This window comes from Dipodomys spectabilis, unplaced genomic scaffold (genome assembly GCF_019054845.1).
Source record: "Dipodomys spectabilis isolate Male_0828 unplaced genomic scaffold, ASM1905484v1 ptg000034l, whole genome shotgun sequence".
NCBI classification, from domain to species: domain Eukaryota; kingdom Metazoa; phylum Chordata; class Mammalia; order Rodentia; family Heteromyidae; genus Dipodomys; species Dipodomys spectabilis.
Window position 1 is genome coordinate 738,534 of NW_024870711.1, and position 26,154 is coordinate 764,687.

The 26,154-nt window shown below is 44.3% G+C and overlaps 1 protein-coding gene across 1 annotated transcript in view; it reads right to left on the bottom strand.

The window, feature by feature from the left end:
• Dgki (diacylglycerol kinase iota) overlaps positions 1–15,658 on the bottom strand; it is a 423,036-nt gene extending 407,378 nt beyond the window's left edge. The window contains 2 exon segments of the mRNA XM_042677203.1: positions 15,230–15,501; positions 15,503–15,658. Coding sequence (XP_042533137.1) covers positions 15,230–15,501; positions 15,503–15,658 — 428 coding nt within the window.
• Positions 15,659–26,154: the final 10,496 nt, after the last annotated feature.

Consider the following 26,154-nt stretch of genomic DNA (forward strand, 5'->3'; position numbering starts at 1 on the left):
CTAGGATGACAAGTGTAAACCATTGGCACCCAGCACAACTTCTGAAATAGACTTCCTTTTGGCCATACTAAGGTTTGAACTCCAGGCCTCACAAGCACTCGACTATCGAGCTACATACACTCCCAGCCCTTTTGTTATAGTTTTTTGGGTTGGTTTATTTTTTCAGACAAGAGTCTCATGATTTTTGTCTAGGGCTGTATTCAGACGTGATTCTCCTACCTCAGCCTCCTCCATAGTTGGCATTACAAACCTGAACCACCATGCTCAAGTTGTTTGTTGAGATGGAATCGTGCTAACTTTTTGCCCAGGCTTACCTTGTACTTTCATCCTTCCAATCTCTATCTAAAATCCCAAATAGCTGGGATTACAGTATACATGAACCCAACTAGACTTCCTAACTCAATGATGGCTAGCTAGGAGTTTCTGTGCCTTTGATAAATTAGTGTATGCACGAGTCCTTCAAAGCAGCGATGCCCAGGTGAACTCTGTGCAGAGATGAAAGTGTTCTCAGTACAGCTCCCAGCTGCCACTGGTTATGTGTGGTCAATGCAATGGAGGAACTGAATTTTGTGGTTAATGGAATTCAGCTAGTTTTAATCGGCACCGGAGGCTGATGCCTACAATGTCAGACAGCACAAGCCCAGGACCTGAAATACTAAATACTACCCTTAGAGTATGCTCTTGGCCACCCGCTATAAATTTAACCAAAGTACAGGTGGGCTTTTTTGTTTTTATCAGCCCTGCGAACATTTACTAAGAGAAAGTTCACCAGTCTTCTCAGATAAAGAGCTAATAACAAGTTTAGAAAAGGTGACCATACACATGTTCCTCATTACAATGGGTTCAACAGGTGGATATAGGCAACTAAGTCTGAGAAACTGAATTGATAGGAGAGTGGTCCATAAGAGAGAGTCTGTCCTTTCCTATTAAAAAGGAGGAAAAAAAGAGAAAGGAGAGGGAAGTGGGGATGAAGAATAGAGGGATTTGGGGAGGAACAGATGAACAGGCAAGGGGATGGATCTAGAACTTTCTAGAAGTCTTCAGTGTCTGAAATACATATAAAACATGCCAAGTAAACATTTAGCTAAGTGAAATGACAAGTCTTGAAGTGCAATTGCTGCAACCTAAGCAAAACTTTGAAAATGTCATCAGTAATTTGTTGAATTGGCAGTCAGGCAATTTGGCTCTGGGGATGAGTTTTACAGCAGCTGCTTGTACCCGTACTTGGCCATATGCACAACCAAAGGCCACAGGGGAAAAAACTAAGTCTCCACAAATCTAGGTAAGTCAGTGGTACGGTGAGGTGTCAGAGGAGGTACAGGTAGAAATCTAGCCTGGAGACTTCGGTCCTGCTCTGGGTAAAGAAATATGTGTTGTTTCCACCCAAACTTGAGACCTGGCTCTCATTTGAATGGAGATCTAGTACGTGGTAGTCATTGCGTTCAAAGCCTCTACCCTACAATAATGCTGTCAGAAGAATTAATTGAATAATCAATTAGCACACAGTAGGGCCTCCATAATTATTCCTGCCATTGCAATGAACAATACTGAGAGCAGATGACTGTGTGCCCTGCCCCACCACCTTGCCAAGGAGGGGTCACAGATTTTCATCCTCTCCTCCCAGCCCTTCTTGACTCGATTTCCCCTTAGAGACAGTGGGTTTCTAGAACATCAGAGCTGCTTCGCCAAAGCTGTCTTGAGTAATTGTAGAAAGAAAAAAAAAGTGCACCCAGGAAACAGTGCGTGAGGCATTCATTGCTGGAGAGAGGCTGGAGAACAATCCTACTAATGAGCTCCACAGTGTGGTGGGAATAGCTTGTCTGCCGCCTGAACTCGTCCATATTCCTTCTGCTGAGCATCACTTGTGGTTCCTGGAAGAGGGACTTTGCCTCAGATGGAAAGCAACTTACTGGAAGTTAAAGACTGGCTTCGAAGCATCCCAGCTAGTTCCAGAAAGAGGCATTTCTCTCTCTCTCTCTCTCTCTCTCTCTCTCTCTCTCTCTCTCTCTCTCTCTCTCTCTCTCTCTCTCTCTCTCTCTCTCTCCCTCTCTCTCTTGCTCTCTCTCTCTCTCTGTCTCTCTCCAGCTAGTTCCAGAAAGAGGCATTTCTCTCTCTCTCTCTCTTGCTCTCTCTCTGTCTCTCTGTCTCTCTCTCTGTCTCTCTGTCTCTCTCTGTCTCTCTGTCTCTCTGCCTCTCTCTCTCTCTCTCAAATGGCTTGGAGAGGAGAGCAGGGTAGAATGCACAGCACACTTTCAGAAAACAACAAAGGTTGCTCCCATGGGGCAATTCTGTAAAGATTTGTCTATACACAAATACAAACACTCCACAACAGTTACAACAGAGATGGCACAAATGCTTGGAGGTTTACAGTGCTGCCCCTCTGTCTGTCTGTCTGTCTGTCTGTCTGTCTGTCTGTCTGTCTGTCTGTCTGTCTCTCTCTCTCTCTCTCTCTCTCTCTCTCTCTCTCTCTCTCGCACATACACACACACACAGAGGGACATCATTATACTGATCTTTTCTTTATCTTCATTTTTAAGAGTCTTCTAGTGCCAGCAAAATCTCAATTCAGTGAACTCTTGGCCACATGCCAAGTTGTTAGCTGCAACAACATTTCCACCTATTACTTTATATTACCTCAAACAAGCGAGAAGTCTAACCTACCCACCGTATTCCATGGGGATGGTATCTACGGATGCTAATGGCCTCAACACATACCTGCTTCTCTACCATATTTTCTGGAGACTTGCAACATGTGAAAATCACATCGCTGCCCACCACTCACCACGTGGCGGGATGCAGAAGTCTAGTTATTAAGTGATCAGCGCTGCTGAATTAATTTTCACCATATACTTAACAAATATGTTGAGGTGGCTATTTCTTCCCCTAAAAAAAAATCACTGAACTGCCAGCGCATGTCCTCCACGGAGACCTGAAATGCGCTTGTTATAAAAATGAAATGCTATTCTTGGAATACCTATGTCATTACTTGAACTGAATCTCCTTTACAATGAAAGGGCTGCTGCTTAGCAACTAATGCAAAGAAAACTCCACCCCCCCCATCTCTTTCTCTCTGCCTCCTCTTCTCCCCCACCCCCCAAGTAGAGGGAACAGCTAACACAGACCTTCATTCTATGGCTTCGTGTTTTCATGTATAATGGAAGGGTCATGAGGATATCAATGAAGTGATGTTGGTTGCCAAATCAAGACATAGGGCGTAGCATGCCAGCTAGGAGTTGATTCCAACTTGAGTAACAATGGAGATACATTCAAGTCCATAAAATTAACAAGAGGCGAATGCTGCTATCTGTCTTGCTATAGACAGACATGTGGAAACTGGAATTCAGATTTCAGATTTCAGATCCCCAAATCCACCCGGGGACTACCATTATCCCTCCCAGGCAACTGGCCGAGGGAAACCATCAAGCTGTTTCAGCTACTGAGTCTTTTCCCTCTGTACACACTGGCTAGGAAAGCAACACGGAGTTGCTACGATTATTTTGAGGGTAAAATTAGATCAGGTATGTGAAAGAAGTTTATAAATGGTAATCCTTCAATGCACCATGCACATTTTTATTATTATTAAGTAGCTAAATTTAGCCGGTATTAACAGTTAAAGAAATCTCCAGAAATTGGTCTTAAAAAAAAAAAAAAAGGCCCTTAGATTTTTTTGTTGTTGTTATAAGTAATCCTGTTCTGGCTCATGGAAAGCTTCTGTTTTAATCTTTAAATAGCCTTTGATGCTTATTTTTGAACGAGAGATTTATTTTCCAAAGAAATTCTGGAGGTTCTCTTCAAATATGAAAAGAATGACTCAGGTTTTTGAAATGGGTCTTTGGATCTTTCTAGGTGTCTCTAGTGATGCACAAGAATATGCTTATGGATTAGGAAGGATCTTGTTACAGAAAAGTAATATTCCCAACACCTGAGGCCACAACAGGTCAATTAGCCAAAGGTGAAAGACCCACCTCTTCCAAGAATTCTTCTTAATCAAATACCACTAACCACCATTTCCGCTAGAAAAAGTGTACGCCATCAGTCCTCATCCCTTCACTACTCCTGAGTTCATGTTCAATCACCGTGCCCCTTCCTTCAAGTTCCCTTCATCGGGTCTGGTCCCGGAGGTAGAATTTAAAGGGATCAGTGCAAAGTTCTAATCCTTGCAATCTTCTCAGGCCCTAGACTGACTTCTACATTGTATGCAATGGGAAATTCCAATGGTTTAGGAATATCATCATGGAAAGCTTGATCTTGACCTGCTGATAACCGAGAGAAGTGTGCAGCCATTCAGACCTGAGCGGCCATCAAAGGGACACATTCCTGCCAGCCAGGCACAGTCAAGACCTCTCTACATGTCCTAGGAGAAGCCTGGTTGCGAACCCTAAGATGAAATACAAGGTGTCACCCATCCGGAGGTGTCGGTCGAAGAAGCCAGTCAATTGTGAGTAGATGAGTACTTGCACACAGCTGAAGAGCAAGGGAGCAGGAAGAACCCGAGAACAGAGAAGCAACTGGTACTAAGCAAGACATATGGCAGGAGCTGTGGCTCCGGGGTTGAACATCAGCCTACCCAACTGCAAGGACCTGAATTCATAGACACCCCCCACCACCACCACCACCACCAAAGTGAGATAAATATGGGCACAGATCATGGCCTGCCACTTGGCTTGTGCTTAAGCTCTAGGCCTCCAGTAGTCCTCCTCTGCAAAATGGAGCTTATAATACCCCTCCCTAACTGAGAGTTCCAGGACTGCACATTGACAACATAGCAGCTTGGATAAGTACTCCATACAGTCCGTCACACGCAGTGGTGGATACCCAGAGGAAGGGAGCGAGGAAGCTAATATTTGTAGTTTGCATCTGGACAAAGAAAAGCCTTCTTCCTTCTCTGGGATACACTTGACACAAGACTGAGAAGTGCATGGATTGCCGGTGGCCCCAGGAATGGGCTCTCAGAGACCCCTAGGAAGAATAAGAACAGTGATGTCCTTGCCTTCCTAGGTCATTGTGAGCAAGAATCGGGCAGGGTGGTATTGCAGGATGAGTATCTGTACCCTCTCTCCAATGAATGCACCAGAACCCTACCTGCCTCAAATGATGGCAGTACAGGTGGAGTCTGGGGGCTGAGATTCATTCATGGAAAGTAGAGCTGGAATGAATGCGATCATAGCTTCTAAAGAGATAAACTCAGGCTGGCTCTGTCCACTTGGCCATGTGAGGACACAGCAAGAAGGCAGCCATCTGCAACCCAGGACAGCCCTCGCCAGACACAGCTGTGCTAGCATCCAGGTCTCAGACTTGTAGCCTCAAAAACTGTGAAAATAACACACACACCTGCCATCTAGAAGCATCCAAACTGTGGTACATGACTGCAACAATCCGAGCTGACTTACTGAGCTGAGAACACCACACAGCCCAGTGGTGGTCCATCTGGCCAGGGAAAATCAATCTCTGTATCTTGTGTAGCTTCCTGCCTAGCCTTAAACACTAAGGACAGTGCTAACTACAGAAACAGAAATATGCCCTTGAAATTTTGCAGTGATAAGGGAACCAATGTAAAAGGGAGAAAGAATCTAGTCCCTGAGGATGCCAGCCCATGAAGAAAGTTAATAAAACCCTCCGTATCAGATACCAAGCTGGGCTGTCTACAATTCCAACTAAACAGGAAGAAGGAGATAGGATGATTTCCATTCACAGCTAGCTGTGGCAAAAAAAATACAATCTGAAAAAGAGCTGGAGCATGGCTCAACTGGTAGGACACTTAGCTATGAAGTAGAAGGTTCTGAGTTCAAATTCCAATACCATCACCAAAAAAGGAAAGGAGAATCTGTTTTTAATCAAGTTCTTCCCTCAAAAACCTCTACAGAGTTGGGTGTGATGGTACCTACCTATAATTCCAGCTACATGGACTATGGAGATTGGGAGGAAGGTGGTTTCAGGGTCAGCCCAGGGAAAATGAGTGTAAATCTCTCCCCTCTACCAATGAACAAGCTGGGAATGTTAGTATATGACTGTAATCCCAGCAATGTGGGTGGTATAGAGAGGAGAATCTTGATCCAAGGCCAGTTCCAGGCAAAAAGAACGTTCAAGATACAATCTGAAAAATAACTGAAGTAAAAAAAGAAAAGTAAGGGATGTGTCTCAAGTGGTAGAGTTCCTAAATGACCAAGAATGAGGCCCTGAAATCGAACACTAGACAATAACAATAATTAATAATAATAATAATACATGGAACCCTTTCTACTTGCTTCCATCCAAGCCCTTCTTTATCTTTAAACAATCTGCCTTCATTTGTTTGTTCATATATCTGTTATTTATTTATTTAATTAGTTCCTGTTCAGGAGCTAAAACTCTCACTTGAACTAAGGCTCTCCCTTGGCTCTTTTGCTCAAGGCTGGTGGTGAGCATCCACTTCTAGATTTTTACTGGTTAGCTGGAGATAAAGAGTCTCATGGACTTTCCTGCCCAGGCTGGCTGGCCTTGAACTTCAGTCCTCAGAGCTCAGCCTCCTGAGTAGCTAGGATTATTGGCATGAGCCACCATACCCAACTTCATTTGTTTTAAATAAAAGTTGTTTTCTCGTGTTTTGTTGTTGTTGCTTTTGTTGTTTGATAGGAGCCTGCCACCTGTCTCATACACAAAGAAATTACACACTTGACAGCGTGCCTTAGTTCCTTCAAGGAAGCTGCTTTGGGCTATTTTATAAAGCTCTCCATGATACACAAAAGGAGTCAGGCTGCCACAACTTTGTCTTTTTACAAAGTGTGGATTTATCCCTTCAAAATTAATTTCAGAGTCCTAAGCTAGTTGTACTTATTCAACAAATATTTAAAAGCCATCTGTGTTGTATTTTTTTTAAATAAATTCTGCTATGTGGCCTGGTTGAATTGACGGACAGAACATCCCAGAAGGCTGAGCCTCTCCTTTTTTTAATCCTGGGCAGGTAACATCTATAAAGCTTTTTCTCTGATTGTCAGGACAGGCCAGCCGGCCATTGTCTGTGTGCACAAAGCAGACATCATCAAGACAGGCCAGCAGAGAAATAAGCCCTTCCTGGAGTGATGGGTGACAGCTCTATTTCCAATGCTATGTATGTGTTTATTTCGGTATCTTTTCCTGACACCCGTAGCTCTGTCCTCCATGTCTGGCCACCAGCTCTAAGTGACCAGGTGGGAACCTGGGTGGCTGCCACCTGACTCGTTAGCACATCGATGCCTGTCTGCTCTGCCTTCTGCCTCTGTCTGCTCCAAAGTCCAGAGTACTCAGAGACGCTGCTCTTCTTCTCTCATTACTGATAAGAGTGAACTACGATTCAGTAAGCTTCAAAAGACAGAATACATATTCCACACATCTCCATGAATGTCAAAACCCATACATTAAAGTTCTTAAATGTATGGCTAGGTCATTTTCATATTATCTGACCATTTTACTATCAGTTACTGACATATGATATTGGATATTTTGAAGAATAATAAATGAATCTGATCTATAACTGGATATAAAGATAGACAACACCACCGTAACAAATACAAATGCATTGGCCTTGTGAAAATCAGCATTATAAGTATCAATTCAATTAAATCTCAAGTGATCCTACAGAGGTAATACTACTCTAGTTCCATTTCAAAGACAGGGAAGCCAAGGCTCAAGGGAATTAAATGACTTGCAGAAGGACACACAGTTGTCAGAAGTAGAGAGGTGAACCTAGAATCCAAGCTCTGAAGTACTGTGTCATTATTCCTCTGAAGGGTCAGAATAATGAAGTCCGGTTACAGTTCAGTCACTACCGATTTAATCATGTAATGTTTCTTTCCTGCTGTCCAACAAAATCCAGACTAATGATGCAGCTTAAACCAAAACTGGTTCCTTATCAGAAAATCATTTGTGATTCTAAAAATCTGGTGGTAAATGTCCATTTACCCAAAACTCAAGGACATTAGATATAAGAGGTGAGGACATCCTCATTGGAAAGCTACAATGATGTTCCTTCCATTTCTAAAGCTCACAGAAGTCAGGGCTGAAAGGAAATTCACCCAGGAAGACATTTCTGCCTATTTCTTCCCAATCACTGCCCCTTCTTTCAGCAGGACGCAAAGATTGGGTTACTTTTCACACACAGACAGACACACACACACACACACACACACACACACACACACACACACACACAACACACACACACACACACGATGACTTACTTCTCCTTAGAATAACCCAAGCAAGGTTCTTTCCACCTCTCTCGGAGCACAGTGAATGCTGGGAAATCTACAAGCCATTCTTGGCATGCTCTGTGGGTTCGATGAGTAAAAGTAGCTGTCACTGTTAAGACTTTATTATTCAGTGAGTTAAAAACAAAGGGAAAGTTTACTTAGGAGAGGAAAACCTTCTTCTTTAATAACTTGTCATCCTGACTCAACCGGACAGATTAGAAGAAAAAGTGAGTGGAGTCACACACAGTAGAGTTCGCTGGAGTAACCCAGCTGGCAGGACCGCAAGTCCCAACAGACCCCAAGAATGCTGGATTGCCATCTCTGAGTTAAGTTCTAATCATAGAAGGCAAAGTCAACAGAAACTTCCCTGAGGAGAAAATCGATGCTGCCCCTTGGAAAGGGACGAGACAGACAGAAAGAGAACCAGAGAGCTAATTAGTGCTACTCAGAAGGCAAATTAAGGCCTTTTCTTTGACAAGCTGCAAATAGATGGTTAAGGAAGAGCTTCTGACACCCTCCCTGAGTCTCCAACAGCTGGCTAAATGGCTAGTGCAGGTACTCAAACCGGAAATTGTATATGGAAACCCAGTCCTGGATTGCAGAGCAGTATACATAGAAGAAAAAGGAAGGCATTTATTTCAGAAGAGAAGAAAATCACAATTATTATGGACCAATAAGAATAGTGATTTATACAGACATAATAATTTAATTTATTCATTCAATAAATATTTATCAAATACCTACTGAACAAGAAGAACAGGATCCAGAGATTCAAATGCTAAGGTACTATTTCCATCTTCAAAAAAGCTAAGAACTCAATAAAGAAAAGAAAAATCACTCTATGCTGTGTCCTTTGCATAGAAGTAACTCATTGAACTGGGTCCTGGTGGCTCAGGCCTGTAATCTTAGCTACTCAGGAGGCTGAGATCTGAGGATCATGTTTTGAAGCCAGCCCAGACAGCAAAGTCCATGAGACTCTTATCTCCAATAAACTACTCAGAAAAAGCCAGAAGTGGTGCTGTGGCTCAAGTGGCAGAGTGCTAGCCTTGAGCAAAAAGAAGCTCAGGGACAGCACCTAGGCCCAAAGTTCAAGCCCCAGGACTAGCAAAAAAAAAAAAGAAAGAAAGAAAGAAAAAGAAAAGGAGTAACTTAATTGAATCTTCACAACAAACCTTGAGGAATATATTCCTAATTCTATATTTTATTATTTTATTTCATTGTGCTAGTACTGTGGCTTAAACTCAGGGCCTGGACACTCTCCCTTAGGCATTTTGTACAAGGCTGGTGCTCTACCTCTTGAGCAACAACAGCTGCACTTCCAGCTCTTTTTACAGGTTAACTGGATACTGGTTCCCTTTCCTGAATATTAGCCCTGATTGGCTTTGAATTTCTATCTTCAGATCTGATCCTCCTAAGTTGCTAGGATTACAGGTGTGAGACAGGGGTGCCTGGTAAAGAAAAATAAAGCCAAAGGTTTAGATTTGGCTTTGCTCTTGGGCTTCCTTCCTCAGAATAATAAAAGGTCACACACCACTACTTCTGTGCAATAACAATGTCAATTCCAGGGTTCCAGAAGCACTCATTACTCACTATTAAATCACTGGGACCAATGCATACTTAGGTGACAGAACAAATGTCACAGTCCCAATGTGTGGATGATAGTTTCTCTAGGTGCCTCTGTTGTGTGATATATTCAACTCCAGCAATCCCTTGAGGCAGCCTAGGGAACATGTATCCTTCCTTGTATGCCAGCCCAGAAGTCCAAAGGAGAAGTGTAGCCAGGTTGGCCCTCCCTGGAAGTCCTCATTTCCTGAGATTGGAAAACAGAGTATTGGAAAGAGCTAATGCTAATCTAATTTAATATGGCCCCAGGAGGCAGTGCTGATGTTGCCACAACAAAATCAAACACGAGCAAATCTCTCCTCCATTTCTCCATACCCTGAATCCATAGGGCCGACTGCTGGAACTCTACCAGGCAAAAGTCCAGCTTCTAGAAGATCAATCCAAGCAGTAGTAGCAGTCTGGACAGCAGTTAGCTGGAAATCTCATCTAGGGTGTGTCCTAACCCGTGAAGCCAATACTTAGTGCCCAAGGAATTAGTGAGGAAGGAGACATTAAACTAGAGCCAAGATTTTCATCTGATCTTGAAGTCTTTGTATATCTAACCAATGTATCAAGCATGGAAAAGACATAAGATAGAACTGATTTACAGAAGAGGATGTTTTGCATGCTAATATTCAGAAGAAACCACACACATACACAAACACACACACACACACACACACACACACACACAAATATATTGGGTCCCCATGAAAGGAACAACAAGATCTGGAGTATCCAATTTGACTTCCAACTCTTCATTGTCTTCATCTGTTTTTGCCAGACCAAACACAAATGGAAAGACAGACAGCCCTCTCTATCTGGGAGTTCTGTGTCTATGGAGCCAACCAACTGAGGATTAAAAATATTTGGAGGAATAAAAAATAATTGTCTCTGACCTGAACACATAAAGACAGTTTACTTGTCATTATTCCCCTACCAATACATTGGAACAGCCATTTGCACAATATTGGCATTCTGTTACATATTATAAGTAATATAGAGACAATGTAAAGCTTAAGGGAAGATGAGCACAGGTGTTATGCAAGAGACTCTGAGTACCTGCAGATACTGATATTTGAAGGGGTCCTAAAAACCAATTACCCACAGATACTGAGGGATAATTGAACTGTATTCTGGTCAACCTACAAATAAAAAGTCATTGTTTACTGTGTTGGCTAAGCTAAGAGGTGTATATGTTACTTCTGTATTCAACTCCCTTTAAGAAAGGTCAAGTGCTATCATCCTGGTTGATGAGTGAATGTCTTCACAGCCCTGATATTGATATCTCAGGAGAGTTGATAGCTGCCCAGGCCTTCTTAGAAACAACATCATTTGTCACTCGTTGTGTACTTATTACTCAAAGAGGTCCGGATAGGACAGCTCTCCAGCGGACCTAGGTTCACCTAAACAATGCCTGTGGGAATTGTTGTAAAGGACACACAGACCTCTAACACAGGTGTGTTCGTAATCATAACAAGTGTCAGGTTGGTGTTTTTATTCTCAAAACTAAAACAAATCCATTTTTCCAATGACCCTGATCTTATGTTCTTTTTCTTTCTTTCTTTTGTTTTCTTTTTTCTTTTTTTGCCAGACCTGGGGCTTAAACTCAGGGCCTGGTCACTGTCCGTGAGCCTCTTTTGCTCAAGGCTAACCCTCTACAGCATCACTTCCAGCTTTTTCTTTCTCTGTGGTACTGAGGCATCGAACTCAAGGCTTCATGAATGCAAGGCAAGCACTCTACCTCTAAGCCACAGTCCCAGCCCTTATTGTAATTTTTAGTTCTGTAATGGTAGACAAGTTCCTTCAAATCATACAGCCAAAGGTCCACAATCCAAAGAATAAAGTTTACAGGAGATAATACAGAATATTATGACCTCAGAGTAGCTTGTGGATGTGGTAACAGATCACTCTACACACACACACACACACACACACACACGGGTACAGGTATGCACACGTGACCAGAGCTCAAACCACCAGTGAATTGGTAAAAAGAGCAAATTCTTTGGAGTTAGATCTACCTCCTGTCTAAGTTCTATGCTTCCGGTTCCTTGTCTATAAAATAGAATTGTCATAGAACCATCAAAAAGATCAATACCCAACCATACTCAACACAGTGCCTGCCCCATAGAACTCAACCAGCATCAGGGCCTTCACTTTCCCTTCCCTGTGTGTTTCTGAAAGGTGCCTTTTTTTATTTTACTGATTTAAATGGGAATCTTACAGCAATTTAAAAAACCAGTTCCTACATATTATATAGTCATACTCACATATGTATCTGTTACAGAACCATAATTTGCAAAGAAAAAAGAAGTAGTAATTTTAAGAGAAAAGTACCAGCTCACTTACACTGCCTTCCAAAACCTTCAGCTTTACAATCTACAAAGCCATTTGCTCTAAGGGTGCATATTCTGAAATAAAAGAAAAAATATCATGTGGGAAAAAAAAGTCCCTCTTCTCCCTCCCTCAAAAAAAAAAAGCTGACAAAGAAAAAATAATGAGGGGAAATCTAGGGGTTTATTTTACTTAACAAAGTCAAAGTCAAGCAAAATGAATAATCTGCCTCCAGAAATGGTTATTTAAAGGCATTTTGTAAAGGGCTCTGGTTCCTAAAAAGACAGGAGTCAGTGCATATACCCACCCACTCTTCATTTATTTTTAAACCCTAGCTTATATGTTCCTTAGCAACAGGAGGAGCAGATGAGACCCCCGCTACACACACACACACGCACACGCGCGCGCACACACACACACACACACACACACACACACGCACACTTCTTTCACATCAAGTTGCATTTTGCAAATACCCCCATTCTTCCATAGGTATGTTTCCCTACCTTCACATCTCCTCTCCACTTCAAATGGTTCCCTTTAGACAAGCAACCAAAATCTCCTACTCCACCGAACTTTTCTGTGTCAATTCTGTTCCCTGAGACCCTCCTGACTTCTCTCCTTGAAGTCCCACCAGCCCCTATCCTCCACTTCCTCCCTCACCCAGGGAAGCCCCACTCACCCAGGAGCCAACACCCAACTGCAGCCCAAGCAGCTGCTGTTTTCTTTTATCAGCCTCCTGGGAAGACAGCAGTGGGACCCAACTGCAACTCTCTGAGTTCTTGCAGAAATGGCCCCCAAGGCAAATCTCATGACTCCAAAAGAAAACTATGAATACTGGTCCAAATGGAGAGGTTATCTTGGATCTATCCACACCAGGCCATATCACCTGTCTTCTTCTGGCTTTACAGCTGCAAAGCCTTGTTTGGCTGGGTTGGCTCTGTGAATTCAAGGATCAATTGTTCGGCCTTTGGAGAAAACTAGATTAGCAATCCTCAGATATTAGTGTACTTAAGCCTCAGCTGAGGAGTCTTGATTAAGAAACTCCTACCCACAGGCAGTATGGTGCTGTAGGTCTGGAACAGGCAGGCATAGTCAGCAGCCACATGAGGGGATGTAGCTATAGGTGCCCCCCTAACTTTGGAGACAGTAAAGCTTTACTTACAAATGAAATCCAAGAAGGAGGATGCAACAATGTTACACTATTCCCTTCGAAAAGCGTGCTGTCCCTTTCTGTGACTGCATTTGTATGTGTTCACACTTACACATGCCTGTGGCTCAAGAGCAGTCCAGCAAGCTGCAGCCCCACACCGGATACATTTCCATGAGAGAGGCTCAGAGAAGTGTCCCTGCCAGGAGGCAAGTCGAAGTGATTTCCCTTGCAAACTCTGGCTCAGTAGCCCTACCCAAGGAGGAGTCTGATGAATACTTAGAACTCTTGTGTAGCTGTCGGCCCTGAAGCCCTGGAGCCCAGCAGACCTTCAATGTGCTTCTGCTGGTCCCCCTGCCCCGCCACGCCTCCGCACTTCCCCAAGTCACAGCTCCTAAATTAGGCTGGATGTAGTCCTGATTCCCTGGAGAGTCAGACAGGCCATCATAACTAGGAAGTAGAACTGCCTGTGTCCTAGCATACCTCCCAAGAGCTCCCCGAGGCTCCTATTTTTAGAAACTGAAAATATAAAAAGAAAAATAAAATCCATTTTGGATCTGATCTGTACGAGTAACTAAGAGAACAACTCAGGTGGGAAACTCCCTCAGTGCGCACGGAACTAAATGCAAGCCGGGGCTGCAGCAGCCACAAGTTCATGGAGAAGACCATGAAGAAGCACCCAAAGCCACCATTCTGACTTCCAGCACCTGTCCTCATGATGCCAGGCCTCCAGCCCTGGCAATGCCTGTGGGGATCCCAATGATTCACGCCTTCCCCCATAAATAAAGCAACCCCCACAAACCCACACACCTCTGTCATCTGCTTTTGCTTACATAATAGCACATGGTGTGGCAGGCTTAATACTTTTAGATGGCTTTCGGGAACGGACTGTGAACCCCAGTGGAACAGGGTTATAAGACTGCTGTCCCTGACCCCTTTTATAAAAACCAACTATAAATACTTGGAACCCCAGCAAGTGCACATCTGTGCTGATCCTCTTGACTTTTAAAAATCATCAGGCACCCAGAGTAGTCGCTTATACTTAATCTTTCTTCTTGGGGGGATGGGAGCAAAGTGGGGAGCCTGGGAACTACTGAATCCTCACGTCTTAGGTTTGGAACCTGACACTATTTGGGGCTCTTTTCTTTCTTAATCCTAATTTGGTGGCCTTTTAGCCCACCATGACCTTGTCTCACAAATGCATTCATCCTTAGATGCGAGTAAGGTCCATTTTCAACCCCACCCCCTCCTCCCTTCTAGCTTGTCAGCTCTTCCTTCTGGGCACACTCGGGAGAGAAGGACCACTCCTGTACCGGTAGCCCCTGTCTCCAGCGGCTAACTACAGACAGTGATTTCCTACCGGTCCTCGATGGGAGATCTGAACACAGATCCAACTTCCATAAGCATTTCTCTTCAGCGTGGGGACGTCCTTCCCTGCCTGCCAGAGTGATCTCAGCTAGCAAGTTAGTGCCAGAGGTCCGTCCACTGCTACGGGGGGGGGGGGGGGGGGGGGGGGGGGGAGTGGCTGAAATGGCACTGACTTAAGGGCAACTTTGACGACTTTGCTTCGGAAAGCCAGGCACCTTCTGGATCTGTGTCCCTCACACGCCCCACCTGCACACCTGCCCCCCCGACACACACACACACACACACACACACACACTTTTCCTTCTGACCTCAGGGAATTCCCTCCCTTCATAAATACAGCCTCCGCCGAGATGTTCCAGGGAAAATCCAGGTGCGCCTAGCTTCCTTCCAGCCCACCAACCATGGGACGTAAGAAGGAAGAGAGGTGCGGGTGGGGGAGACGGAGAGAGGTACCCCCCAGCTGCCAGGAAGGCAAAGGGTGCCCCCCCACCCCGCCGCGCCCCGGTCCGCCCGCCCCGGAGCCGCACCTGCCCGACCTCGCCCCGACTCCCCTCCCCGCGCCTACCTGTAAGAGACCTGCTTCCGGAAAGTTAAGTTCCGCAGCTTCTCCTCCAGCGCCTCGTCTTTGTCCCTCTGGCCGGCAGCCCCGGGCTCTTCCAGCGCAGCGGCGCCCGCGGCTCCGGCGCCCCTCGGGTCCACGCCGCCCTCGGCGCCCAGGCAGCAGCTGCCGGCGCCGCTTCCACTGCTGCTGCTGCTGCTGCCGCCGCCCGTCGCCCCCTTCTCCTCTCCCGCCGAGGAGCTGGGGTTCATGGCGACCGCTCCGGCGGCCGCCGGGGCGGGGGTGGGGAGGGGGAGCCGAGGCGGCCCCGCCGCTGCGGAGGCCGGGGACCCGGAGGACGGCGCTGGCGCCGGCCGCGGCGGCTGCGGGAGCGCGGGCAGGTCCGCGCGCCGCTGGCAGGGGCAGCAAATGGCAGCCCCTTCCCGCAGCATCCATCCGCGGCTGCACCGCACCGGGGCATTGTGGGAAACTCCGTGCCTCCACTCCCCCTCCCCGACCAATCAGAGGCCAGCTCTCCCCACCTCCCCTCCCTCCCCTCTTCCCTCCCTCCCCCTCCCCCGCCGGCCAGCCGGCGCCCTCCAGCACCACCCCACCCCCCCTGGCCTCTTCCTAAATCGGGTGCGAAAGCCAGGGCTGATCCCGAGCGCTGTCCACCCAGAGGCGATGAGCTGCCGGGGAGCGAGGAGAGAACGGGAGGCGGCACCTGGCCGGGATGGGGGGCCGCTGGGGCACGGACACCGGGCTCCAGGGCAAAGTCGGGCGGAGAGCGTGCCGCGCCCCGCGGGGATCGCGCCGGGGAAGCGGGGCCCGGACGGGCGAGGGCTCTGCGCTGCCCCGCGGCGCCCACCCGGCACCCAGTCCCCGGCTGCCCCGAAGCTTCGCAGGGCGGGGGGGGGGGGGGCGAGCGGGGAGGGCTGCTGCACTTTCCCCATCCCACTTCTCGGGGGGCGATCCCTAGAAGCTGGCGCCACGCAAGCAGCCGGCCAGACATGGGAAGGTAACAGACGCGGAGCAGGTGAGGACGCTGGAGCGAAATTCGTTAGCCGTGTGAATTAGGGAGAAGGGGTGGGGAGCAGAGGGGGGCCAAGTTTAAGCGCCTGTTTCTTGCCTCTGGCGAGGACTGGTGACACCCAGCCCTGAATGCCCTCTTCGGATCCCCGGCCCGTCCCGTGCCTTGCAGACGCTAGCAGCCACTCGCTACACAGCTGTTTTAATTGGATGGTACCTGATCGGATGGCGGGGTGTTCAGTGAAGACTAGGACGGTCCAGGAGGCAGAAGTGAGGACCAGAGCGCCACGTGCTTGCTGAGCTGTCCTGACACCAGGCGCAGCCCAAGTGGCAAGAAGCCCCAAGAAGGGGGCTGGGCGCCTGCGAACCACTCTGGACCCCGCACTGTGGAAAGCAGCCGCGAGCCTGGAGCTCCCTCAGTCTCTCTGGAATTTCACTTGTCTGCTTTGCCCACACCTATTGTTTCTAAGATTATTGAAAACGCCAAGATCTGAACAATGTGTTACAAAGTGCTGGAGACAGATCATGTTCTAAATTAGGGGTTTCCACTCAAGAAATCGCTGCTGTCACCAGACAAGAGGAAGATCTATACTCACAAGTAAGTAGGTGTTCAGAAACCAAGTTTATATACCTAGGTATATATACATGGTGGCAGGAAGAAAGAAGAAGGAAGAAGGAGAAGAAAAGAGGAGGAGGAGGAGGAGAGGAGCCGCCGCCAGCGGCTGCAGAGTTGTCCGACGACTTTGTCTGAACAAGTTATTTGATTCATTCCTTTTCCTTTCTTTTCTCATGACTCAAACTGGAAGCTTAAACAAAGATGTCAGAAACCTCGCTCCAGCTTCCACATTAAAAACAACAACATTCTCTCCACCTGTCCTTTGTAAGTCAAAGGTAAAAGGCATTTCCGGAGTGGAGTGAGGGAAGGTAGTAAAAATAAAAACAGCTAGCAGCTATTAAGCCATTTGTTGTGCTAAGCATTTCACACACACACACACACACACACACACACACACACACACACACACACACACACACACACACACACATCTTTACATCTTCACAGCACCTCTGAGTGTAACTTTCTCCCTGCTCAAGCACACACACACAGCTTGAAACTGGCAAACCCAAGAGTCACACCTTGCTGCTCCGTGGTAGTGAGTCTCTACACTTTGTCCCAGTTCAGTGCACCCCATTTTCACAAGAGATCCTTACCTGCTTTAACAGGAAGACCTACCAAAAAAAAAATCTACTGTACCTATAAGATCAAAGAACCAAACTGAGTGGCTGGACCTCAGTTGCCAAACCCTCTCCAAACCATTTCTTAGGTTTCTGCCATGTTGATATTTTACTTGAAAATATTCTGCTTAAGCCAGGCATAGGTGGTTCATGCCTGTAATCCCAATCACTCAAGAGGCTGAGATCTGAGGATCATGGCTCAGCAGGGAAGTCCATGAGACTCTATCTCCAAATAAGTGTATGTGTGTGTGTGTGTGTGTGCATTTTGCTTAAAAAGTATTTGTCATATGAGTCAAGTTCAAACAACTCCTTAACTGATTTTTCAGGCTGTATCAGTGGGTGGTGGATTTACCCTTCACATTGCTACCCAGAGTTGTCTTGTGTGCAAATCTCTCTTGCTTTCTGCTTTCTCCACTCTCATCTCTGCACGTGTTGGTCTGCTATCTCTTCTTCCTTGCTCTGTAGTACTTAGAATCTTTCCTGTCAAAATGGTTGCTTGACATAAGTACACTTTCATTTTAAAAGTAGCCACCACCCTAGGAAGCTATTTTAAGCCGCAACCCTTGTTCTTCTAAGTGCATGATTGGCCAGATGCCCTGGCTTTGCTTGCTCACTTGGATAAACTCTTAATAATCATTTTCAAGCTAGCCAATCATACAAGGTGTGAACTTAAATTGTGACCAATCAGAACAAGTAATGAGTTTGGGATAAAACATGAACGGACTGCCTGCTCTCTTACTTGGCTGTCAATAACATGCCCTTATGCAGAAGTAAAATCTTTGCCTTACCAAATTCCTCTCAGCCAGTGTCCTTATTTCTACACAGTACCCTAATATCCTGAGACATTTCCAACCTGTCTTCCATCCCCTGTTCACCACGCTGGCTACTAAACATCTTCATTGATTTCAGCTTACAACTAGACGCTGGAGTTGATGAGCCCTTCTAGCCCATGATGGGTGTACATCTAACAGCCTCCCACTGTGGCACCATACCACTGCACAGCCGTGACTGCTGCTTATCCACTCTCTCCACACATGTAAAGAGGCAACATTCCATCCCTAGTAAAAATACACAGGACACCCAGAAGCACACTAGGTGTGTTTTGGCATAGGCCATTGATGTTTATTAACTGAGAAAAGACATATTTGATTTTGAATACATAAAAATATAGGCTCAAACATTTAAAATTTAGGGAACTGAAATGTTCAACTCTAAACTATCATATTCAGAATAGACAGTTGGATAATAGGGTGGATGATAGGATAATCGGAAAAACCACATAGTTGATGTGATCTTAATTGGTACAGTGTCTCTGATGGAAATTTTGGCAATAGCTATCAATATTGGAAATGCATGATCTAATTAACCTGATGATTTGCCTTCTAGAAATGTGTCCCCTGATATCCTCGTAGGTAAACTAAAAAGACTGAAAGCAACCAAATTACTAATTAAGATACTAAGTCCTATTTCAATGTTACTATTCATTCAAACAATGGAGTTCTCTGGAGGCATTAAAAATAAAGGAAATGTATTATTATAAAACAATCTCAAAAGTATAATGTTAACTATAAAAGACCAATGGGAGGCCCAGGAAGATGATACACACCTGCAATCTGACTCAGGCAGCAGAGGAAGGAGAATCTTGAATTTGAGGCCAGTTGGGCTACTTGTGAGAACCTATCTCAAACACAAAAAAGCATAAACAAAAAGAGCTGGGGATGTGGTTCAAGTAATAGGGTGTGCTTGTCTACCATGAGCAAGGCCCTGGATTCAATCCCCAGATAAATAAATAAATAACCATAAAAAATAAAAATAAATGTCAAATAGAGTAGTATGCTACAATTACTCATGGAAGAAAGATTGCTCTATGCCTACATACAATTATACACATATACAATCCATACATACATAGACATATGCATACATGTATGGAGAGAGAAAAATAGCAAGAGAACAGTGAATTGAAGCAGAGTTGAGCTGGAATCTTGAGGGTTTGCCTGATGAAGTCAAGGCAAACCCACGAGAGACAGAAGGTCTCCCAGGTTTGCAGGAAATCCAGCTGGACCTAACAGGGTATGTATTTGAACATCTCAAGAGTGTATTAATAAGTTGCTAAACAAAAGAAAATTAGATTTTTAAACCTTGTCTTTGCACAACTTAATTTGAGGCCCAGAGACATCTATGCGAAGCACCTGGGGCTTCAACTCAGGGTCTGGGCATTGTCCTGAGGAGGGGATGGGAGGGGAGAGAAAGGGTGAAAAGGGGAGAGGCCCTGGCACGCCACTGTCCATACAGCTCCACCATGGCAACACTGAAACCTCACATTCCCCAAACCCCCAGTGTCTCAGTAATTAGTTTTCCTCTAGACCAGTATTTATGAAGAAGAACCTAAAACATGTTTATTAGGTAATTAGGTGCCAACAGTTTAACAAGCACTTATATCTTTGCAACTTTAGTAATAATTTGAAAAAGGGAAATACATTGTTTTTCCTTTTCAATGAGTCACTCTTGGGATACTGCAGAGTGTGGCACAACTTCTCAGAACTTGGAGTCATACTGGACATCACCTCTCATTTCCACTGTCACACTGATTTCTACATGGTATTCAGAACCACCCAAAGAGCCACCCCAAATCCCAGCCTTGTGAACATAATGAAGTTTATTGAAAGAATGTAGCATGATCTAGCATTAAAACTAAACTATGTTAAGCTATGTGGCATGTGCTACAATGGTGTCTAAGAGATATTGAGTGTCATTATGTTTCCCTCAAAAATTAAATGGAAGCTGGATGCTGATGGCTCTGGCCTGTAATCCTAGCTACTCAGGAGGCTGAGATCTGAGGAGTGCAGTTCAAAGCTGGCCCTGGAAACAAAGTCCATAAGACACTCTTATCTCCAATTAACCACCAGAAAAATGGCTGTGGCTCAAAGTGGTAGAGAGCTAAACTTGAGCAGAACAGTTCAGGGGCAGTGCCCAGGCCCTGAGTTCAAGTCGCATGGCTGATAAAAATAAACTAGAATAAAATATAGCTTGCAGTGTCCTTCAGAATGACCTCAGTAGCTCTATGTACAGTTCAGGCACTGTGGCTTCACTCCAGATATTTGCATGGTGTTTGTTTTTGCCTGAGTTTCCTGATAGACAGATGGCAAAGCTTACAAACCAAGGCTTTGTGGGGAATTATGGTCCCCAAACTCAAGAACGATGCTGGAAGTATAAATTTATCATCCAATAGGGAAGGAGGGATTCAAACAAGGATGTTTTGTTAAACCCACAGTTGAAGCTTCCCAGGCTTAGGTCATTGCCAACCGAAGCATGAGCTACAGTGGGAACCTGTGGAATTAGAATGGAGAAAAATCTTTTTTGGTTCTGCTGGTGGGAACTTCTTCCCATGAGCCATCTCTAAGCAAAACTTAACGGACAATCAGAATATTTTATTTCCAGGAGAAAAGGAGTCTTTTCAATCACCTCCCATCTACACATTCCCAGATCTATGTGTGTGTGTGTGTGTGTGTGTGTGTGTGTCAGAATTGAGGGACCTGGGCACTGTCCCTTAACTATTTTGCTCAAGGCCAACACTCTACCACTTGAGCCACAGCTTTTTTTGGCTTTTTTTGCAGTTTAATTACACGTAAGCCTCTCACATATTTTCCTACCTTGGCTGACTTCAAACTATGATGCTCAGATCTCAAGCCTCCTGAGTGGCTAAGATCACAGGTGTGAGTCACCAGTGCCTGCCTTTCCCTCCCAGTTCCTTTAAGTCATGAAGAACTGCAATGACTACTTTCTGGGGCACCATCATTTTCAATAGGCTCTGTCACGAAATTCTTCCCATTTTTCATCATTATTCCTCATTCCAACAGCTGGCACACACACACAAGTAATCTAATCTCCAACATTTCTGTACATTAGCAGCTGATTTGCAGATCAAATCAGAGGCCTGCACATTTCTTTCCATTAAATTTTCTCTCATTGTGTTCTGACTCTCATGATCCCAAAAGTCTTTGGGTCTGGTGTCCATCAATCATTGCATTCATTGTCCTTCTTGGCTACTTATGAAGGGCAGGCCTGATGTAAAATGTACCCAGTGATGTCACTGAGACACTTCCTCATGAGAACAATATACAATATGGCCCAAGAAACCTCTGTCCAGCATAACACTCCTTGCTTTACCTTGATGTCTACTGGCCTTCTTTCCTATTCCTATTCCTAAATCCCCTCCTACTCTGCAAACCAGCAACTTGAGTGTGTAGTTAGTGTTTCAGTATTGTATTTGAACATTGAGCTGGATTTTCATAAATACACATTTCCCTATTTGTGTGCAAAGTTCACTCAAGGGACTATGTCCCATATTCGATTCTTTTGCATATCGCTAAATTACGACAAGACACCAGGTAAAAGAAAATGAGCTTTATCTCATGTGGCTTTTTATTGAATCCATCCTAATTTCCAGGGATCATATGTTGACCTCTTTAGCATATGGCAAGCATTCCTGTTATCTTATGGCTTCAAGAAGGATACAGTCCCATGGTGTTTCTGAGTTCACCATTGAGTTGTGACCAATGAAAACCAGTTCTTTTCTTTTCATTTGACATCATGAGAGTCATGTGGCCAACACCATCATCTTTTTGATGAAAAGCTATTCAGATTCCCTCATCATCCTAGAGTCCAAGTGATGTATAAGATAAAAGGCTCTCCATCCCAAACTCCTCAAAGTGAAATGTGATTGTGTGCACAGTTTGCGAATCAGCTCAGAGCCAGAGTAATCAGAAGAAGCTTCTGAGGAAGGGTGTGATCAGTACAGGAAAATAACACACTCTAGAGCTCTTCACTCTTCTTCTGCTTCCTACTTAGAGAGGCAGAAGAAGAAAACAGTGAAGGATGGAAGAGTCTGGGGATGAAATGGGCTGTGGTCCTTGTTACTCCTACTTCTAGATTTGGTATTTTATGAGGAAATTAATTTCTGTTCTATTTAAGTTCCTATTGATTTGACTGAATGTTTTACATTTGCTTTCAAACCCAAACATTTCTGTTACGTGGCACATAAATTCAGAGAAATCTTGACTATACTGACTTAAATATGTCTGGACAATATTTCCACAATTTCAGATATGTTCCAAGTATAACTATAAACCAGGCAAATGCAGCCTAAGGAAAAAGAATCCTAAGAAGATTTTCAATAAAGGGAGATAGCTGTAATAGAACTGGTGTTGTCATTGTTGTTGTGTGTTGGTTCTGGGACTTGAATTCAGGGCTTGAGTCCTGTCCCTGAGGTTTTGTTTTTTTGTTTTTTTGGTTTTTTTTTCTCAAGGCTAGCACTCTACCATTTGTGTCAGAGCACCACTTCCACCTTTGGGGGGTTAGTTTACTGGAATTAAGAGTCGCATGGACTTTACTGCCTGGTCTGGCTATGAACCTCAATTCTCAGATCTCAACCACTTGAGTAGCTAGGATTACCAGCATGAGCCACCAACACCTGGTCAGTCGTGGGACTTGAACTCAAGGCCTGGACACTATCCGTGAGCTCTCTTGCTCAAGGCAAGTGCTCTACAACTTTGAGCCAAAGTACCACTTCCAGTTTTCTAGTAGTTAATTGGAGATAAGAGTCTCACAGACTTTCCTGCCTGGGCTGGCTTTGAACTGCGATCCTCAGATCTCAGCCTCCTGGTAGCTAGGATTGCAGGCGTGAGCCACCAGCTCCCAGCTAGAATTGTTTTTAATGATGAGAAAAGACACATGATCTAACATGTTAACAACATGAAACTAGATGTTACAAATCCATGGAGAAATAATGCATGATTTTGTGCTAAGTTAAAATACTAGAATATAAAACTGGGTGATAGCATCATAAAAACTATGTAAAATGTGAGTAAAGAGCAAAGGGACACAAGACTTAGAGTCCGTTGTTTCAAAATCATTAAAACTGTTATTACAATTGTGAAACATTTTAAATGATAAATATCATTTTAATAAATACCACATTCTTTGAAGAACTATCTTCTTTTTTGCATCTCTCCCAGAAACAGAGGTAATGTAAACCTATGGTGTGAGACATTGGGTATATAAGCAAAGCAATACATTTAATTAATTTAAACAAATAACATGAGCCATTTAAATCAAGTATGGGGTGAATTTCTTTCTCTTTCTTCCTTCCTTTCTTTCTTTCTCTTTCTTTCTTTCTTTCTCTCTCTCTCTTTCTTTCTCTCTTTCTTTCTTTCTTTCTTTCTGCCTGCCTTCCTGCCTGCCTGCCTGCCTTTCTTTCTTTCTTTTCTCTTTCTTTCTTTCTTTCTTTCTTTCTTTCTTTCTTTCTTTCTTTCTTTCTTTCTTTCTTTCTTTCTTTTCTTCCTTCCTTCCTTCCTTCCTTCCTTCCTTCCTTCCTTTCTTTCTCTTTCTTTCTTTCTTTCTTTCTTTCATTCTTTCCTTCTTTCTTCCTTTCTTCCTTCCTTTCTTTCTTTCTCTTTTGGCCAGTCCTGGGACTTGAACTCAGGGCCTGGTGCTGTCCCTGAGCTTTTTTTCTTTTCTTTTTTCTCAAGGCTAGTGTTCTACCACTTCAGCCACAGTACCACAGTGCCATTTATGGCTTTTTTGTTTTCTTGGAGACAAGAGTTTACAGACTTTCCTGCCCTGGCTGGCTTTAAACCATGATCCTTGAATTTCAGCCTCTTAGGATTTTAGCCATGAGCCACCAACACTAGGCCACAAATATTTTTTTACATGACCCAAGAAGCACAGGCAACAACAAAAAAAATAGTAGATATTTTGTACTTTACTAAATATTAAAACTTCTGTGCATCAGAGCACACAGGGTAAAAAGGGCAAACTGTAGAATGGGAGAAAATGTGTAAAACACATATCTGATAAAGAGTTAATATCCACAATAAATAAAGAACTCCAACTTAATAACAAGAAATAATATGACTAAAATATTCAAGAGGGAATTAAGTAGGTATTTCTCCAAAGACAATACAAAATTAACATCCATAAGCATATGAAAAGATGTCCAACATCACTAATTGTTAGAGCAATGCAAAGCAAAATCATAATGACTAATTATCCCATTAAGATAGCTATTAGCAAAAGTAAAACAAAACCAGAAAATAGCAAGTACCAAAACCAAGGAGGAAAATCAGAATGCTTATATCTCATCCCTGAGAATGGAAATGGCTCAGACTCAAGAAAATCATGAGGCAGCTCCTCAAATTAGAAACTGAATTACTATATGATCCAGCAATTCCTCTAGTACATACTCAGCAAAAGAAGTGGAGGAAGTTGCTAAGTGTCTTCTATGCTCTCATTCCATGAAGTAACTCTAGGCCTCATGCCTTAGCAGTGTTTTATTTGGAGAAGCACATAATTCTCCTACTCACTGTGGGCCTCTGGGCTGGATTTCAACAAAGTATATAAAAGTGCCCTTCTAAAAGTAGCTCAAATAGATATTGACAAAATCCATATTCATACCAACACTATTCACAATACATAATCAGGAAATGGAAACACTCCAAGAGGTGGAAACAACCCATGTCTATCAGTGAAGCAATGGTTAAGCACTGGGTGGCATGTCCATACATTAAGTCTTCAAAAGGGAGGGATTCCTGACATGTGCAACACGATCTTGATGACCTTATGCCAAGTGGAAAAATCCAGTATCTGTCAAGAGACATATACTGTACGGTTCTGCTTATATGAGGCATCCAGAGTAGTCAAGTTTAGGTTAACAGTAAAGCTGAAAGTGAACACCAAGGGGCTGGAGGGAGAGGGAACTAGGAAGCTGTTGTTGAATGGGCAGAGTTTCAGCTGTGCAAAATGAAATAGTTCTGGAAATTAGTTGTACAATAATGGGAACACATTCAACACCACTGAAAGTGATGGAGATGGCATGTGCTGTTATACTTTGGGTATGGGGGGGAGGGGCTTGAACTCAGGGCTTGGGCACTGTCCCTGAGCTTTTCTACTCAAAACTAGCACTCTACCACTTGACCCGCAGCTCCACTTCTGGCTTCTTTGGAGCTAACTGGAGGTAAGAACGTCATGGACTTTCCTGCCTGAGCCGGCTTTGAACTGTGATCCTCAGATCTGGTTCCCCTGAGTAGCAAGGATGATAGGTGTGAGCCACCACCTCCACCTGGCTGATGTTATATATTTTAATTACCATATTTTCTTTTTTAAAAAATCTTACCTTGGGAAGTCTTTGAAACAAAGGTTCAACAAACTATGTTCTGAGAAGTTGTGTGAATGAATTCAGCCTAATTTGTGGCTGAGACGAAACCCGTCTCTGACTTTAAGACTCAGATCCCCGAGCAGGGTAAAAACCTATTCTACTCAGCAGACAAACCCCCAAGGACTTAAGAGCCACGCAAAGAGCCACGCATGCGCAGTGCAAAGCAAGGGTACCGCTCATCTCCTGCTGGGCTTTCTCAGCTCTGGTGCCAATCTCTGTGCCGCATGTGATTGGAGGCTGGTTATCCCTCTTCATTCGTCAAAGATAATGCAGAATTATGGAGCGTAATGACTTGACAAAGAGTTCTCTATTTGCTGACTCTCTGAAATGATACTGATTGGAGAGAAAACCTTGGCGGTGGAGAAAGGCCCATGCTGTCAGGACTAAGAGTTTGCCTGCTGCAAAAACAATGCCCAGGGCTCTGCTTTTTGCTTTTGTCATTGTTCTTCACATTTGCTCTGGTGAGCCCAGT